This window comes from Lolium rigidum, chromosome 3 (assembly GCF_022539505.1).
Source record: "Lolium rigidum isolate FL_2022 chromosome 3, APGP_CSIRO_Lrig_0.1, whole genome shotgun sequence".
NCBI classification, from domain to species: domain Eukaryota; kingdom Viridiplantae; phylum Streptophyta; class Magnoliopsida; order Poales; family Poaceae; genus Lolium; species Lolium rigidum.
This window is the reverse complement of record NC_061510.1, coordinates 219123099-219142003: the sequence shown is the minus strand read 5'-3', so window position 1 is coordinate 219142003 and position 18905 is coordinate 219123099. Positions and strand designations below refer to the sequence as shown.

Genomic DNA, 18905 nt, shown 5'->3' with positions numbered 1-18905 from the left:
AAAAATGAGAAAAAAAAACGGGAGCCTCTGTTGCCACGCGGGGGCAACAATAGATGATAGGACCTAAATTATAACTTAGGCTAACAGAAATCACCATATAATCAATCGGTAAAACACCAAAATATGTGTCGACACCTCGGAAGCACCGTTGAATGTAGCGATCCAGGAAGTTGCGTTCTTGGCAAACATTGCACTAGCAGAAGCCAGCTATTTTCTTGTCACAGCCACGTACCCGGCCTGTAACAAAATTCGATTTGGGTAGCGCTGAGAATCCTCCGGAGGCTCCCAGACTCGGAACCTCCGCATGGAGCGATCGACACGTGTTCCGAACCCCGCCATGTCGTCCACGTTTTCTCCTCCTTTCCTTTTCGTTTTCTCTTGCGCGCAAACATCACTGACCAAACCCGCTCCAGCCTTACACTTCTCCTCACTTGCCTAATCTGCGCTTCAAGAGCTGCGCCGCGGCCGCCGCCAATTTCGCCGGAGCTTCCGTGGAAGACGCAAAAGGACAGCCGTGAAGCTGCAACCAGCCGCCACAAGAGCTGCAAAGAGTAACCGCCACAGCTGCATAAGCACACCGATAATGCTACAAAACAAATTCCGCCGGAGCTGCGGCGGCCGCCGCGGAAAGCTGCAGAATATCTCCGCCGGAGCTGCAACCGGCCGCCACATGAGCTGCAGAAGGCCACTGGCAGAGCTACAAAACAATTTTGCCGGAGCTGCGGCAGCTGCTGCGGAAAGCTTCAAAGTACCGCTGCTGGAGCTGCAACCGGCCGCCACATGAGCTGCAGAGGACCGCCGCCAGAGCTGCAAAAGCACATCCATAGTGCTACAAATCAAGTTCGCCGGAGTAGTGGCCGACTGGCCGCCGCCGCGGAAAGCTGCAAAGGACCACCGTCGGAGCTGCAAAGGCGTTTCCAAGGTGCTCCAATCAGCAGTGCGCCCTGCTTCAAGTGGAGCTTTGGCGCCGCCGCCGTGCGACACGCCGTTGCTGCAAGACAACGTCTCGAGTGGTAAAAGGCGGAGCCTCGATGACCCCATGGCTGCAAGTCGGGTACCTCAAGGTCATCCTAGACCACGCCTCCAAGCGGTCGCAACGCTGAGGCGTGATGACGGCCTGTGGAGGTGCTCCGCCGGCGTGCGCTTGTGAGGTCGAGGCGGAGTGAAGGCACGAGAATTTGGGCGGCGTATGGCGATTCAGTGGGCGTGCACCGGTTGGGTGGAGGCGGAGGAGCTGCGCGAGCTTCCGTTTGAGGCGAATGGAGTAGAGGCGCGCGGAGCTTGGCAGACATCAATGGTGTTATTCGGGCGGTGGAGGAAAGCAGAGGAGAGAGATAAGATAGTAGTCTAGATATTTCTAGGAAGTGGGCCCACGCATGCGCGGTCCAGCTTAGTCCACGCGGAAGAGCAGGTAGCAAACCTGATCGACTCGCATCCAACGGCGCAGCGGTCGGAGGTTGCGAGAGCGTGTGCCTCCGCCTGATACACAGCATTTTCCATTCGATTTACTCCTTTGCGGCGAAGGATCTGAAGAAAGACAAATCATCCGTGATAAGCGATGGCCATCTTATCTCAGCTTATCTGACTCATGTCTCGAGGAGAAGAGCACTCCAGTCCAGATTCCCCCGCTCCAGTCCTCCTCCTTATCCACGAGAATGGGGTACTGTACGGTCTAAACGAGGTGCGGCGCCCCCACTGTTTCCGTCTCGGTTGTTTGCTTTTCTTGTTCGTTTGCTGCCACTTGCTCTTACGTTATTGGAGGTATATACAGGATAAGCAATGGTGATATGGGCATCATCATCATGACCGGTTCCACGTTTCAACAAGGCAGCAGCAGGCCTCTCGAAGATTATTTAGATTGGAGGGGCTTTGCAATTGTAAATCAATCTTACTCCAATATATAAGTGGCAGGTTCTGTCACTCTATCCCCTTTCCCTCTGCTCTGCTCTTCCCCCGTCCCCTCTAGTCTCGTCCACGCTCCACCCTGCAACTCCGATCTGCTGCTGCTCCTCCGATCCTCCCGGAGCCGGACTGTTCAGGCTAGAGGTAAACGAATGGCGCCGCTGCATCGCACCCTGAAATCCTGAATCTTATGGGGTGTCTTACTTTATTCGTCTCTTTATACTGTGGGCTATGAAGATGATCCCTCGGTTTTCCTTGTCTTATCCATCTCCCTGTTCTTGTGTTCTTCGTCAACTAGATCTTCTCACATCTGGTCCGACGACTGACGAATTGCGTCTGTGGAGTCCAGGGTTTATGTCAGGTCTTATGCTAATTAATATTTTGTTAGATACTTTGATTCACCTGATTAGCATGAAGGAAATTTTCCTGCTAATGAAAATTGCGCTCGCAAAGATTGAACAGCAAACTGCCTATGCAACCCAAATAACTCTGCTTTGAAGCTGCTCTAATTACAGGCTTACAGCTGCCAGGGTGATAAGAACTTGCTCCACATGATTAGGAATGTTGGCACTTTCCTCTGTACTATCTACAATTACGAGCTTAAACTCACTGACGTTTCTCTATTGCTCAGTTTAACTTTCCAAAAAGGCTTATATTTCAGAATGGAGGTAGTACATTCTTATGGCTGTCAGAATGTTACTGATTCTCTTCCTTTGTATTCGGATGTCTTTAAACAGGCTCCTTAGTGAAAGGTGAGCTCAGATATATGGCCTTCAAGACTCTGCAAGTTCCATCTAGTTTAGCAAGGCCAAACACCTATAGTTTCAGTTCCTCCCAGGCTTTTTATCAGCCAAAACCTGCATCAAGACCACAAGCAAGAGTCCCGGCGGAGAATCACCTCAAGAGACCATCAGTCCTGAAATGCAGAGCCAATCTGCATCGCTGCGTAGATGAGGTTGTCCAACCCCAGCTGGATCATCATGCTACTGAAATTCCCATAGTTCATTATCCATCTGTTGTTTTCCCTGGCGAGACCCTGCAGCTGCAGACGTTTGAGTTCAGATACCGCATCATGATGCACACACTGCTCCAGGAAAGCCTCACCTTCGGTATCATCTACTCCGGCAGGAAAGGCAGTAGGATGGACGATATTGGATGCATGGTCCATGTGGTTGAGTGCGAGAAGCTCGTGGACGACCGGTTCTTCCTGACTTGTGTAGGTGGAGACCGCTTCCGAGTGTTGGAAGTTGTCAGAACAAAGCCCTACGTGATCGCAAGGATCCAGGTATTCACCGACAGATGCTCACCCAATCCAGGGCATCAGGTTGACCTGGGATACCTGATGCAGCAAGTGGAAAGGCACCTTAAGAATGTGACAATGCTCTCTGAAAAACTCAACTGGAAACCAAGGGGAGATTATCAGGCTGGGAAGGTCAGCAGCATGCACAGCCCGGAGTCTTTCTCCTTCACCGTCGCCCGATTGTTCGTCGAAGATCGTTCCGAGCAGCAATGGTTGCTGCGGTTGGACGACACGGCGCAGCGATTGGTGCGAGAAGGGCGGTACCTGGAGCAAAGGAGCAAGTACCTGGCGGCCATAGCAGCGATAAGGGACGCCTTTCGGCACCTGTCCTGCAACGAGAAGTAGCAACAGACCTTGTGCATTGGAGAGCTGAACAACTAGTCTCTACTAGTTATAGAGGAGAAGAAATCGAGGAGATGTGGCAATTAAGAGTTGTCAATAGCTAGTCAGACTCTCCTAGCCATAGGTTTCTCATTTCTCCTTCGGGTTGCGACTTTGTTTGTATCGTGGTGTATATATTGTACATTGTTGGTTGTCCGTTTCGTGGCGAAACTTTGCTACTAGATGTACTCACATATGTCAATGTGTAAAGGCACTATCGTCAAGATTTTCAGAGTATCGACTGTAATACAGATACTGTTTTTGAACATGTCAATGAAAACATGCGCATGTTTTCTTGTTTTACTCTTCTTTCTTGTGATAACTATTCCTCCCTTCATCCCATAATATATGTTGTTATTACAACCAGTATATGTTATTGGACCAATATAATCATATAGTGGTTATAATAATATTTTATATTATGGAACAAAGGGAGTAGCATTTAGCTTGAGTCCATTGATTATAAATGTGCCATTTACTAAGGGCATGTCCAATGCGGACGCTTAGACAGACGCTAGGGAATCCAATCCCGGCAATTTTGCCATTTGTGGCAAAAAATCCTGGCGCCTGGTCAGCAGTGGCGCTTGTTTTTGAGTCGACGCTAAGGCTAATTTCTGTGTGCATCCGGACCGTTTTCATCGTCAGCGGGAGAGCGCTAGGCGCTAACGCGTTGGAACATGGGATGCTTAGGTAGGCGCTAGTTGTTTGATATCCGTTTAAGTGTCTGTTTAAGAGCCTTGCAATGTACATGCCTTAAGCGAATCACAACTTCTCTGATGAGCTAGGTGGAGTGATAGCTCATGTTGGCTTGTACCTTTGTCCCAAGTCTCGAGCAAGCAGAGCAGAAAAAGAAGGCAACAGATTTTCCCGAATTTGCGGGGTAGAATATGTGGATTCTCAGATGAACTCATTGAGAGGTGGGAGCCTGGCCAAAACCCTTCGGTACCATCCCTTGCTTGACCAGAAGCTTATGAATCATATGCAATTATCGCGCAAGAAAATATTTTCACAAATATTTTTACATTCTTTTTTTGTAGTCTAATCTATAAAAATGGGAAAAAAATCCACTCTAAACTCACCCATACTCTCTCACGAAGGGATCTCCCAGAACAAGGGACAAGTGACATGAGGAGGCACTCATGGGGAGAGGACTCCCCACAACAGGTCCTTTGAATATTGACATTGTCCTTTGATCCATTTTATTTGACAATCAATGATATATATATTTATAGTAGTAATAAATAGAATGGTAGAGATACACCCCCTGATTCAACCATTATAAAATAAAGTCTAAAACAAACGAGCATATACTTAAGGTCTTCAAACTATTTTCTTTCATGATATAATCTTGTACTTTTCTAAAAACAGCGGAAGATAGATATCAAACCACTAATCTATAAATATCAACGAAAGTTCTCCCATAATTTTAATTTGAGCCGCAATATCAATGATACGTGCACGCACAATCATTAAAGTAGTAAATAAACATCGACATGAATAACAACACCAGTATGCTAGGAAAAAATAGCCGAACTGCTTGGTCGATATCGCTGAAGAGCCGAGAGTACGAATCATCATTTTCGAGAACATAGCAGCCTGGAAAAATCTTGCAAGGACAATCCTCCTCGCAACAACCATGAGAAAAGATCCAAAATCGATCTAGCGAAGTAAGATTTGATGGCTCTGTTGGAGATATGCCCGAGAGGCAATAATAAAATAGTTCTTATTATATCTTAGTATTCATGATAAATATTTACACTCCATGCTATAATTGTATTAACCGAAAACATTGATACATGTGTGTTGTGTAAACAACCAGAGTCCCTAGTAAGCCTCTCATTTAACTAGCTTGTTGATTAATAGATGATCATGGTTTCCTGATCATGAACATATGATGTTATTAATAACAAGATCATATCATTAGGTGAATGATGTGATGGACACACCCATAGTAAGCATAGCATGAGATCAAGTCATTAAGTTCGACTTGTTGTAAGCTTTCGATGCATAGTTACCTAGTCCTTCGACCATGAGATCATGTAAATCACTTACACCGGAAGGATGTGCTTTGATTACATCAAACTCCATTGCGTAAATGGGTGGTTATAAAGATGGGATTAAGTATTCGGAAAGTGTGAGTTGAGGCATATGGATCAAGAGTGGGATTTGTCCATCCCGATGACAGATAGATATACTCTAGGCCCTCTCGGTGGAATGTCGTCTGATTAGCTTGCAAGCCTGTGACTAGGTCACAAGAGATGACATACCACGGTACGAGTAAAGAGTACTTGTCGGTAACGAGGTTGAACAAGGTATGGAGATACCGATGATCGAACCTCGGACAAGTAAAGTATCGTGTGACAAAGGGAATCGGTATCGTATGTAAATGGTTCAATCGATCACTAAGTTATCGTTGAATGTGTGGGAGCCATTATGGATCTCCAGATCCCGCTATTGGTTATTGGTCGGAGAGGAGTCTCGACCATGTATGCATAGTTCACGAACCGTAGGGTGACACACTTAAGGTTTGATATCGTTTAAGTAGATATGGAATATGGAATGGAGTTCGAATGTTGTTCGGAGTCTCGGATGGGATCCAGGACATCACGAGGAGTTCCGGAATGGTCCGGAGAATAAGATTCATATATAGGAAGTCACTTTCCAAGTTTGGAAATGATCCGGTGCATTTATGGAAGGCGCTTGAATGTTCTAGAACCTTCTGGAAGAAATCACCATGGAAGGTGGAGTCCCGGATGGACTCCACCAACCCTAACCAGCCAACCAAGAGGGAAGGTGGACTCCATGGTGGACTCCACCACCTTGGCTGGCCAAGGAAGAAAGAAACGGGGGAGTCCCACTACCCCTAGGTTTCACCCTTTGGTAAGTTTTTGAGTTGGACTCTTATTCGAATCTTTGGGCTAACCCTTGGGGTTCCACCTATATAATGAGGGAGAGAGGGAGGGGGCCGGCCACCACACCAGCCGCACCACCCAAGGGCACCAAGGCCGGCGCCCCAAGTGCCCCCTCTCCCCAAACCCTAGCCACCTCCCTCCTCCCGATACTCCCACGGTGCTTAGGCGAAGCCCTGCTAGAGATCTCCACCACCACCGACACCACGCCGTCGTGCTGTCGGGATTCCGAGGAGGATCTACTACTTCTGCTGCCCGCTGGAACAGGGAGAAGGACGTCGTCATCAACACCGAACGTGTGACCGAGTACGGAGGTGCTGCCCGACTGTGGCACCGTCAAGATCTTCTACGCGCTTTTGAAAGCGGCAAGTGATCGACTACATCAACAACGACATGAAACTTGCTCCACGCTCGACATGCAACTTGTATTGCATAAGTGGCTTTGCGGGTGTCTGTCTCTCTCACCATAGTGACGATTCAGTCTACTCTTTATATTGACAACACTAGTATCACCGTTGTGGTTCATGTTCGTAGGTAGATTGGATCTCACTTGAAAACCCTAAACCACGTAAAATATGAAAACCAAATTAGAGGCGTCTAACTTGTTTTTGCAGGGTTTGGTGATGTGATATGGCCATGATGTGATAATGAATATGTATGAGATGATCATTATTGTATTGTGACAACCGGCGGGAGCCTTATGGTTGTCTTTATATTTCATGTAGTAGTATTATTTCAAAGTAGTTGTAATAGTTGCTACATGTGGTGAACAACCATGAAGACGGCGCCATGGACCTTGACGCACCACCGACGATGATGGAGATCATACCCGTGCTTTGGAGATGAAGATCAAAGGCGCGAGATAAAAGGGCCATATCATATCACATTATGAATTGCATGTGATGTTAATCCTTTATGCATCTTATCTTGCTTAGATCGCGACGGTAGCATTATAAGATGATCCATCACATTAATATCAAGATAATAAAGTGTTCTCCCCTCGTATGCACCATTGCTACAGTTCATCGCTTTGAAGAATCTTGTGATGATCGGATGTGATAGATTCTACATTCAGATACAACGGGTGTAAGCCATGTTGCACACGCGGAAATACTTGGGTTTGCTTGACGAGCCTAGCATATACAAACATGGCCTCGGAACACAGGAAACCGAAAGGTTGAACACGAGTCTTATGGATGATATGATCAACATGTTGATGTTCACCATTGAAGCTACATCATCTCACGTGATGATCGGTTTTGGTGTAGTGGATATGGATCGTGTGCCACTAAACAACTATGAGGGATGTTGTATTAAGTGGGAGTTCATTAGTAATTAGATTAAAACATGAACTAATTATCATGGACATAGTCTAAATAGTATTTTGAATTAAATTTGTAGAATTGGCATCTGTTATCTACCATGCGCCAGTCTTATAATTGAGATAGAAATAATGTTAAGTCTGACAAGAAACTTTATGGACTGGTACCGTATTGTTAAAGAATCAAGAAATGATTAAGTCTTCTTGCAAACTTTTAGTAAACCTCACATTGCTGATTCAAAGAGCAATGGTTTCAATTAGTACCTAAAATCATCTTGTCTCCGTGAAACTTGAAGTTCAAATCCGTTTGAAAAGTAAGGAGCTAAAAATTTTGTTTCCAGAAATAAGCGAGGTATGAGATATATGTGATATCTAAGACCTTATTGCAAGATGATAGAATATAATCTAGTGAGACTACGTAAACTCATAAGTTTTATGGGAATGTACGAAGGTTGAAGACGCCAGGCGTCCCAATCCTCCAACTAGTTGGGCACTAACGATATTCGCATATCCATGAAGTGATCGTCCTTAGTATGCACCGTTGCTAAGACTCGTCATTTCGAAGCATCACGTGATGGTCGGGTGTTATAGATTCTACGTGTGCATACAACGGGTGCAAGCTAGATTTGCACATACGAGTACTAAGGTTAACTTTACGAGCCTAGCATGTACAGACATGGTCTCGGAAAGTCATCATGATTTGATGGATAAAAATTATGAGTGAAATTTTTCATCACATTAAAAGGTTACTAATAGTGAAATCTGGAACACTTGTCATGTGATGATCAACTTCAAAGTAAGAACCTCAAGGTTATTAGTATTTGACCAATGGACCTAGAAGTTATTGAAGGTGAAGTGTTTTCTGAAAATGAGGAAAGCTAAAAGAGAAACTACAAAAGATTTTGGCAGAAAGAAAGAAAAGACTAGAAAGTCTAGCTCAGGTGTATATAGATGATATACATGTTATGAATGCATTCCTTGTTTGGTCACACAATGAAATTCTTGGGTATTTGTACCATATTGGTTGGTATGAGGTGTCATACAAAACAACGCAATACAAGAATGCAATGGCCTAAGTGATTGACAAGGATTATGGTAGGAATGCACGTCTGGAAAAAAATAAAGTGTTATTGTGTTCGTCGTTGGCATTCTACCTAGCCCTTCAGATTTATAATAAAGAACTTTATAATTGTTGTTTTGTTCTAGTCAAATGAAAACAATGAGTTGTTCAAATTATGACAGTATTCCATGTACGATGAATAAGTTATTATAAATCTTAATGATGAAACACACATGCATAACACTGACGCTAAAATTTCATAAGGCAAATGATTTGAATTCCACTTATTTGTGGAACCGCCATTTAGGTCATGTTAGAAAGGAACGCATGAAGAAACTCCATGCAAATGGATTTTTTTGGAGTCATTTGATTTTTGAATCATTTGGCGCTTGCAAAACTCTTCTAAAGAGAATGACTGAAATACCGTTCATAGGCCAAGAGTTGAACGGGAAACTAACTTAGTGGAAACATACATGATGATGTATGTGGTTCATTGGGCATAGTTGTGTGCGAGAGATTCTTCTACTTCATGAAAACTTCCAACAATGAATTGAGTATATATATGTGGATATTTTTATTCGATAAGGAATAAGTTTGAAACATTTGAATGGATTCAAATAAATTTCAGCATGAAGTGGAAATCATCGTAATAGAAAAGTTAAATATCTATGATAGGATCATGGTGTAAATATTTGAATTGCGATTTTTAGCGAACATCTAAGAGAGTTATGAAATTGTTCCACAACTCACGTTTCTCGGAACATCATAGTTATGATGGAGTATTCGAAAGACGTATCCAAACCTTGTTGGATTAATGATGATATAAAATAAAATGATGCCATTATATTTTTGTAGATTATGCTTTAGAGACTACAGGTTTTACACTAAATAGAGCGTCATCATAAATCCGTTGAAATGAAACCATATGAGTTATGGCATGGGTATAAATCCTAATAGTCCTTTCTTAAATTTTGGTATGCATAGCATAATTAAATGAGTTTACAACCAAAATCGGATGAATGTCTTTGCTGGTTATCCCAGAGAACAATTTGGGAATTCTTTCCACTATGAAGTAAAAGACAAAAGTGTTTGTTAATGTTACTTGCTTATTTTCCAAGAAATTATTTTCTAGCGAAGTATTTGAGTGGGAGGACAATGGAACTTGATAAGGTTCATGAACCTGAGCATGATGATCAGAGTAGCGCAGCATCGAAAATAGTTCCGGAAGCGGCCACGACGATCATGGCTCCCATGTCTACAAAGTGTTATAGTCATGGAGATCAAAGTACCTACTGAACCTTGTAGATGTGGTTTACTTTGTGATCAAATAAATGATTTGTGGACAAAGGATTGATTTTGAACAATGATAAACCAACTACATACAAAAAAGTTATGATGGACCCTGACTCCGTTAAAATGGCTATGCACCATGAAATCCAAGATAGGTGAATATTTTTTTGAAAGTAAATGGATCTATATAATTGATGGACTTGGATGGAATATACTTGAAGAAGCTCGACTTGTCGAAAAGTTGTTTACGACAAAGTTCAAAGAGTTGACTACGGTAAGATTAGATATTCCGTAGCGATGCTTATAGTCTATGTGGATTGTTCTAGTAATCGCTACATATTTCTTTTATGAGATATGTTAGTAGGATGGAAAAATAAATTACTTAACAGAAGTGTGTATTAAAAGGTGTATACAAGATACAACTGAGAGTTTTGCTAGTCCGTAGAATACTAAAAAGGTATACAAACTTCACTGGATGAAGTGAGTATCACGGAGTTGGAATCTTCACCGGATGAAATGATCAAAGAGTTATGATTTCATCAGAAACGATGAAGATGCTTGCATTTGCAAGAAATTAAGTGGGAGCGCTGAGACATAGTTATAATATTATATGTGGATGACATATCATTGATTATACATGATGTAATTATATACTTGATGTGGTTAAAAAAGTTTCATTGAGAATTAACTTCAATGAAAGGATATGGACTGAAACATATTTAGTGTCAATATCTATGAAGATAGATTGAAACACATAATAAGTTTAAGTTAAAGTACATAGAATGAATACTGAAGTAGTTCAATATAAAAAATATTAAGAAAGTGTTCTTTTCCATGTGAAGGTTTAACACGACTTGAGTGTATGTGACACTCAATGAGTAAAAATACATGAGTGATTTTAGATCATAAATAATATGTACACAATCAGACGTTCTATTCTCTAAGGTGTTACGAGCATATATCAGAATGATTCATATGTTGATCATTGGACAACAGTAAGAATATCCCTGAGTGCTTTGTCAGAGCCAAGGATATAAATATATAGTTTTGTATGGGGTAATGACAAACAAATCGATGTGAGGTGTTGCACCGATATTAGTTTGGTCACATATAAAATCTCAATTAGGCTAAGTGTTCATTAAAAGGTAGCACAATGGGCTAGAAAGAGTCTATGTTAGATATTATGACGGATTCTACAAACAAAGGCAGAGTATCTCATTGTTTTGACAATGACTAAGGGTGTTTGAGTCGAGGAGTTCTTTGAGAACTTGGTGTAGTCCCGATAGTGTCAGAACTTTAAAGCTATATTGTGTGTGACAATATTAGTGACATATTTCAGACCGCGGAATTAAGGTTCCACCAGAAGACTGAACACATATGATTAATACCGACTCATTTGGAAAATGAGTGATGCGTTGAGACGCAAATGAATTGCTAAATACATTCGTTTCTGAGCGTGTCAGATCCGTTGACTGAAACCTCTCCCGTGAGCAAAACATGATAAGCACTAGAAGGGCAAGGTGTTATATCTTTACAAATGTAAACTAGATTATTGACTCTAGTGCAAGTGAGAGACTGTTGGAGATATGCCCGAGAGGCAATAATAAAATAGTTATTGTTATATCTTAGTATTCATGATAAATGTTTACACTTCATGCTATAATTGTATTAACCGGAAACATTGATACATGTGTCTTGTGTAAACAACCAGAGTCCCTAGTAAGCCTCTCATTTAACTAGCTTGTTGATTAATAGATGATCATGGTTTCCTGATCATGAACATCGGATGTTATTAACAACAAGATCATATCATTAGGTGAATGATGTGATGGACACACTCATAGTAAGCATGGCATGAGATCAAGTCATTAAGTTCAACTTGCTGTAAGCTTTCGATACATAGTTACCTAGTCCTTCGACCATGATATCATGTAAATCACTTACACCGGAAGGATGTTTTGATTACATCAAACGCCATTGCGTAAATGGGTGGTTATAAAGATGAGATTAAGTATTCGGAAAGTGTGAGTTGAGGCATATGGATCAAGAGTGGGATTTGTCCATCCCGATGAAGGATAGGTATACTCTAGGCCCTCCCGGTCGAATGGCGTCTGATTAGCTTGCAAGCATGTGACTAGGTCACAAGAGATGACATACCACGGTACGAGTAAAGAGTCGGTAACGAGGTTGAACAAGGTATGGAGATACGATGATCGAACCTCGGACAAGTAAATTATCGCGTGACAAAGGGAATCGGTATCATATGTAAATGGTTCAATCGATCACTAAGTTGTCGTTGAATGCATGGGACCAATTATGGATCTCCAGATCCCGCTATTGGTTATTGGTCGGAGAGGAGTCTCGACCATGTCTGCATAGTTCACGAACCGTAGGGTGACACACTTAAGATTTGATGTCGTTTAAGTAGATATGGAATATGAAATGGAGTTCGAATGTTGTTCGGAGTTTCAGATGGGATCTAGGACATCACGAGGAGTTCCGGAATGGTCCAGAGAATAAGATTCATATATAGGAAGTCACTTTCCAAGTTTGGAAATGATCCGGTGCATTTATGGAAGGCGCTAGAATGTTCTAGAACCTTCCGGAAGAAATCACCATGAAAGGTGGAGTCCCGGATGGACTCCACCAACCCTAACCAGCCAACCAAGAGGGAAGGTGGATTCCATGGTGGACTCCACCACCTTGGCCGGCCAAGGAAGAAGGAAAGGGGAGAGCCCCACTCCCCCTAGGTTTCACCCTTTGGTAAGTTTTTGAGTTGGACTCTTATTCGAATCTTTGGGCTAACCCTTGGGGTTCCACCTATATAATGAGGGAGAGAGGGAGGGGGACCGGTCACCACACCAGCCGCACCACCCAAGGGCACCAAGGCCGGCGCCCCAAGTGCCCCCTCTCCCCAAACCCTAGCCACCTCCCTCCTCCTGATACTCCCACGGTGCTTAGGCGAAGCCCTGCCGGAGATCTCCACCACCACCGACACCACGCCGTCGTGCTGTCGGGATTCCAAGGAGGATCTACTACTTCCGCTTCCCGCTAGAACGGGGAGAAGGACATCGTCATCAACATCGAACGTGTGACCGAGTACGGAGGTGCTGCCCGACTGTGGCACCGTCAAGATCTTCTACGCGATTTGAAAGCGGCAAGAGTTCGACTACATCAATAACGAGATCTAATCTCGTAGGCTTTGAAATCTTCGAGGGTTAGTCTCATGATCTTCTCGTTGCTACCATCTACTAGATTGGATCTTGGCTTGTTATTCGTTCTTGCGGTAGGAATTTTTTTGTTTTCTATGCTACGAATCCCATCAGGCTCATACTTAGAGAATTGTAATTTTGCAACACCACAATTAACATAAATGAAGATTACTTATTATAGACTATGCCATCTCCATTGAGGCGGATTCCAAGAACATGATGGATATCAAACCCTAACCAATTCTATGAAAAACACCATGTTTTATTGAAAACTCAGTGCACAGATCGGGTTTCCCACCCTCCTGGCACTAGGGAGGTCAACCAGATGAGGTGAACATATTTGTGAAGGATGCAGGGGTGGAGGCGGCTCTAGGTTTTTAGGAGGCAGCACTAGAGAGGAGAAAGAAAGCCGATCCTCTTTTTTTTTATTGGCTAGAAAGCTAGCATATTCTGACTCCACAAACCACTCCGATCCCATCCACTTTTCCCCAACGCAAACTGAACGAAATAGAAGTTGTCTGCACTCGTAGACAAAATGAACTTGCCCGCATGCGCACACACTCATGCGCTCTTGACAACACCTGAGGGATGGAGCAGCACATTTGTGCTAAAATCTGAAATTAGTGAAAATGTTTGTGCTAAATGTAAGGTCAGATGAACCAACACTATTTACTGAAAATCTGAAGTTAGTGTTAAATGTTGTCGCTGGTAGGATATGAAACCCAATGCAACACAAGTGACACTTTTTTTTTCGACAAAACACAAGTGACACTATTGTACAGGTCTGAACTTGCCAGCTATAACATTCAGGTTAGGATTAGTGTCAAAGCAAGCATAGGGAGACGATGTTATCATGTTAATCATTTTCCTTTCTGAAATTATAAGCTGATTTGAGCTTATAAAAAGAACTATGCATGGTTTTTTGCATAGAAGTGGCAGAACAGTTGCAGACTTGCGAGGGTGCTAATTGTTTGACGACATGGACATACGTGGTGCTCTTCTTCAGCGCTCACTGCGAGCGCGAGCAGGGCACCGCACGCACATCAGCACCATGGGCCGTAGCCCAATAAGAGGTAGTGTTCTCTAGTTTTTCTCGTTTTTCTTTTTTTCCCTTTTTGTCTAGATTTTAAAAAATATTTTTTTAAATATTAAAATATTAAATAGTTTAAACTTTAAAAAATCAGTTTAATTTTTAAAATTCAAAATCTGGAAAATATTCAAAGTTGAAAAAAGCTCAAAAAAGTGGCCGGCAAAATAAATAAAAAACAGAGAAAATACCATAAAACCAGAAGGAAAAGGAAGAGAATCAATGAAAACCCAGGAACTAAAAAACAGGGGGAAAACCGCACCGCCCTGGCTAACGGACCTGGCCAAAATTAACACTAAGCGAAGCGTAAGATAGCATCCGCAGTGAGCGAAGAATAGGTTCTGTCGACATTTTTAGCTTTCCTCCCAAGTGTGATGGACCGTACGTGGGCTTTTCGTGCGCTTTACAATTTGTAGCAATGACCACCGTGTTTCCTATGCAGTTCATCAATAGTTTTAAAAATACTGTCTCCTCTATTTATTTATTTATTTTTGACTCAAATGCAGTGCATATGCTTTTCATTGATCGTTTCCTCTATCTTAAAAGATATTGTAGATTTGTCTCATTTAAATATAAGTCTGGACACATCTATTTTTTTTTTAATAAATCTACGACATCAAAATATGACACACTCTTTGACCTAAATACTTACCATATATTTAAGCAAAATATATACTAAAATGTATCAAAATTTATTGAATTTGCGATTATTCTTTAGAGCCAGAGGGAGTAATATCTGGTCGTTACATTCTCGAGAGAAGGTACTCGATCGACCTCTACCTTCTAAGAGCATCTCCATTCGTTGGCGCTCCTCAGGCCAAAATGCGGCGCTAAATAGCGCCGGATGGATAAAATTTTCGGTTTGGGGAGGGCCAGATTTTCCAGCGGCCTCCTCCTTTGGCAGCGTCTCCAGCGGTAGGGGTTGGCGTTTGCTCCCCTGACCCGGATCCACGATGCGGCGAGGAGAAGGAAGTGGCGACGACTCCCAGTCGTCGTCGCTGTCGTCAAGACGACGAAGGCACGGCACTGCGCGGCCCCTCGAACAGGCGCTGCTGCCGCTCTGCCTTGGCTTGCTCCCACTCTGCCCTCTACCAGGCCAGCGCCTGGTCCAGCGGCATGGGCGGGACATCGTTCAACGACCGCGCCATGATCTCCTCGAGGACGAAGTCGTCCTCGGCATTGGGGGGGTGCCCATTCAGCGGGCTCCTTCTTTGGCGTGCGTAGGCGCCCGCTGCAGGTATCCGGCTCACGCTTCGGGCGGACGAGGCGGAGGCGGCCACGCGTTAGCGGAGGGTCGCGCCGTTCGTTGATGACGATCCCGCCACGGGGGCGACACATGCTCAGGCTTGACGGTGAGAAAGGGTTAACCTTGTCAATACCCATGATGATGGACTTGGCTTTCTAGGAAGGAGGACACTGGCAAATCAATAAACCGGTCAATTGGTTCCTTGGCATCGTTGGAGGCGCCGATCCGAAGGAGCGCGACGCCGACGCCGAGCCTAAGGAGGAGGAGGTGGACACCATGTGTAGTGGCATCCAGAAGCTCCTGTTGCGCCAGAAGACAGACGACACCGTCGGCAACGTGTGCAGGACCGGCAAGTTCCCGGCCTGGATGTGCTCGAGGAGGGCCAGGAGGGTGCGCCCCGATGCGCTCCACCAATGTAATAACCCAGAACATAGGAACATAGAAGGGTATATTTAGAATTGGGATGTGCATTTCATCGCAAAATGAGGTAAATTTTCGCGCCTTATTGCATATAAACCTAAGAGGGATCGAGGTTCTCTCTCGTTGCAATTAGGGTTAGGCAATGTGAGGTTAAGAATTTCGACATGATCTCTTTTGTAACTTGTTTATTTGGGAGATGATTTTGAATTTCCAAGTCATATTGAATTTAAAACTAAAGGAGTAAAAGATAAACAATTTAGAATATGAAATATGAATTTATAATTCAAATACACATCATAATTCAAATCACTTTGTATTTCAAATTGCAATATAAATACACAAATAATTCATAAGTAAATGATAAAATCACAAATGAGCTCATAAGGAAAATTTGAGCTTTATTGATATACACACACACATACAATGTCTTTACATTATCCATTATACAAGAATTGGATGAATAGTAAACAAAATAAAAAGAAAATTACATAAATTTGAATCCTATACTAAAATCTAAACTACATGTCTTGGAAGAATTGCTTCCTAGATCATTTCCATCCTTGAACCTGCAAAAGAGAAAGAAGAAAACTAGACAGGGGGTTAAATGTGAAGAAAACTAGACAGGGTCGGAAGCCAAGTGTCAAGGACACTTGTTCATGTCCAAAACCTGGAAGAACCAGGATAAACATAGGCAGACCAACACTGACCCACACCCAGGGCTCAAGTTTCACCAAAGTGATCACATAGCTCATGGAGCTGCTATGCATCCAACAGCACACAAAGGCACAACCTAGTCACCAAGCCATGGTAGGCTTGTGTGTCACAGCCAGAGGAGAAACACAGCAAGTATAAGAGGGTAGAAACCCTAGAAACAAGGCACATGTTGACCCGATCACCATTCAGCAAGCAACCAGCCAGGAACAGTGAGAGTTCATCTCTATTCTTGCTCAAGAACAGCAACAGCCAATACTGAAACCATTTATCCATCCACAAATCAACCAACCAAAATCAGTAGAAAGATGGGAATTTAACCAAGATCATCGGGAGCTAGGAGGAGAAGGGCAAGTAAAAAGATCATCCAGCAACCGCTCAACATCAGTTGAGTTTAACCATCTAGTAGCTGGAACAAGGTATACCCAAATACCTGGAGAGGATCCAGTGGATCCAATCCACAGATTTTGCATGACACAGGTTATAAAATGAGCAGATGCTCATGGGTGATCATCAAGCAGAGATGAGTAGCCAACAAGATCTAGCCAACTTGGTGAGCAACCAAGCAGTAGCAATGCTACTGAGGTCACATCAAACACAAAACCATCCAATTAACCAAGATTATAAGTCATCATCATCCAGAAATGGATTCAGACTTGAATTATTTCCAAATTGGTCATGGAAATATTAAATCATGCACATCAAGGTAATTAATCAACACTGCATAAGCAGTTCATTCATAAATAATCCACCAAGCATATATACACAGTCATCCAGGTATGAATATATAACAAATCCATGCATGAACCATGCAATAGCATCACTAAGAGGCAACAACAGCATGCACCATTGCATCCTAGCCACTGGATCAAGTCCAGTGAGCTATGGACAGCAACAGCAGCACACACACAGATACTTAAGCATCAGTAGCAAGCATAAGTGACAGCAGTAGCTAGTAATCCATCCATATAGCAAGGAATTAACCAGTAATTAGCCACTAGCATATAATTGATCAAATAGATCAAGCACAAGGCATAGCAGAGCATCACAGGCATGCAATGATCCAAGAATTGGATCAACTGAGCATACACAGGGCATAGGTGAGCATCACTGACACCACAAGTATCAGTAGTGCTAACCTAGGCCAATAATAAGTTCAGTAAGCATATGAACAAGCCAGTAAGCATATGAACAAGTCAGTAAGCATATGAACAAGCCAGTAAGCATATGAACATGTCCGGTAAGCATATGAACAAGGACCAGTAATTAAGTAATTGCATAGCACAAGGACATGAACACATAGGATGAGCACATCACAGTGAGCCAGTAAGCATAGGAATAGCATCAGGAGGCTTAGGTGTAGAGCATAGCAAGAACAGCAAGTGCAACAGCACAACACGAACAGCAGCACATCAATAAGCATGGCAGCAGGGTAGCACAGCAGCAACATACGCAGCAGGGCTGTAGGCACAGATCAAGAAGGAAGGAACGGAGTAGAGGGAGTAGAGGTAGAAGAGGAGGAAGAAGAGGAGTTACCTGGTGAAGAACGAGGCGGCAGCAATGGTGGCACGGTGGCATGGCCAACCACGGCGGCGCTAGACTGCGGCCAAGACGTGCCCGGACACGCACACCACCAGAGAGGGCGGCGAACACCCAGGGGTGTGATACGTCTCAAACGTATCTATAATTTCTTATGTTCCATGCTACTTTTATGATGATACTCACATGTTTTATACACATTATATGTCATTATTATGCATTTTCCGGCACTAACCTATTGACGAGATGCCGAAGAGCCGATTGCTTGTTTTCTGCTGTTTTTGGTTTCAGAAATCCTACAAAGGAAATATTCTCGGAATTGGACGAAATCAACGCCCAGGATCTTATTTTTGCACGAAGATTCCGGAAGTCCGAAAGGGAAACGAAGTGGGGCGACGAGGCGCCGACACAACGAGGCGGCGCGGCCCGGGTCTTGGCCGCGCGGCCTCGGCGTGTGGGGCCCTCGTGTCGCCCCTAAACCTACCCTTCCGCCTACTTAAAGCCTTCGTCGCGAATACCCCGATGCC

General features: G+C 43.4%; 1 protein-coding gene across 1 annotated transcript; it reads left to right on the top strand.

Annotated features, from left to right (window-relative positions):
* Positions 1 to 1797: 1797 nt before the first annotated feature.
* LOC124703015 lies at positions 1798 to 3807 on the top strand. Its single transcript, XM_047235221.1, has 2 exons — positions 1798 to 2046; positions 2640 to 3807. The coding sequence occupies exon 2, from the start codon at positions 2669 to 2671 to the stop codon at positions 3545 to 3547; it is 879 nt and encodes a 292-aa protein (XP_047091177.1). The 5' UTR covers positions 1798 to 2046; positions 2640 to 2668; the 3' UTR covers positions 3548 to 3807.
* The last annotated feature ends 15098 nt before the right edge of the window (positions 3808 to 18905 follow it).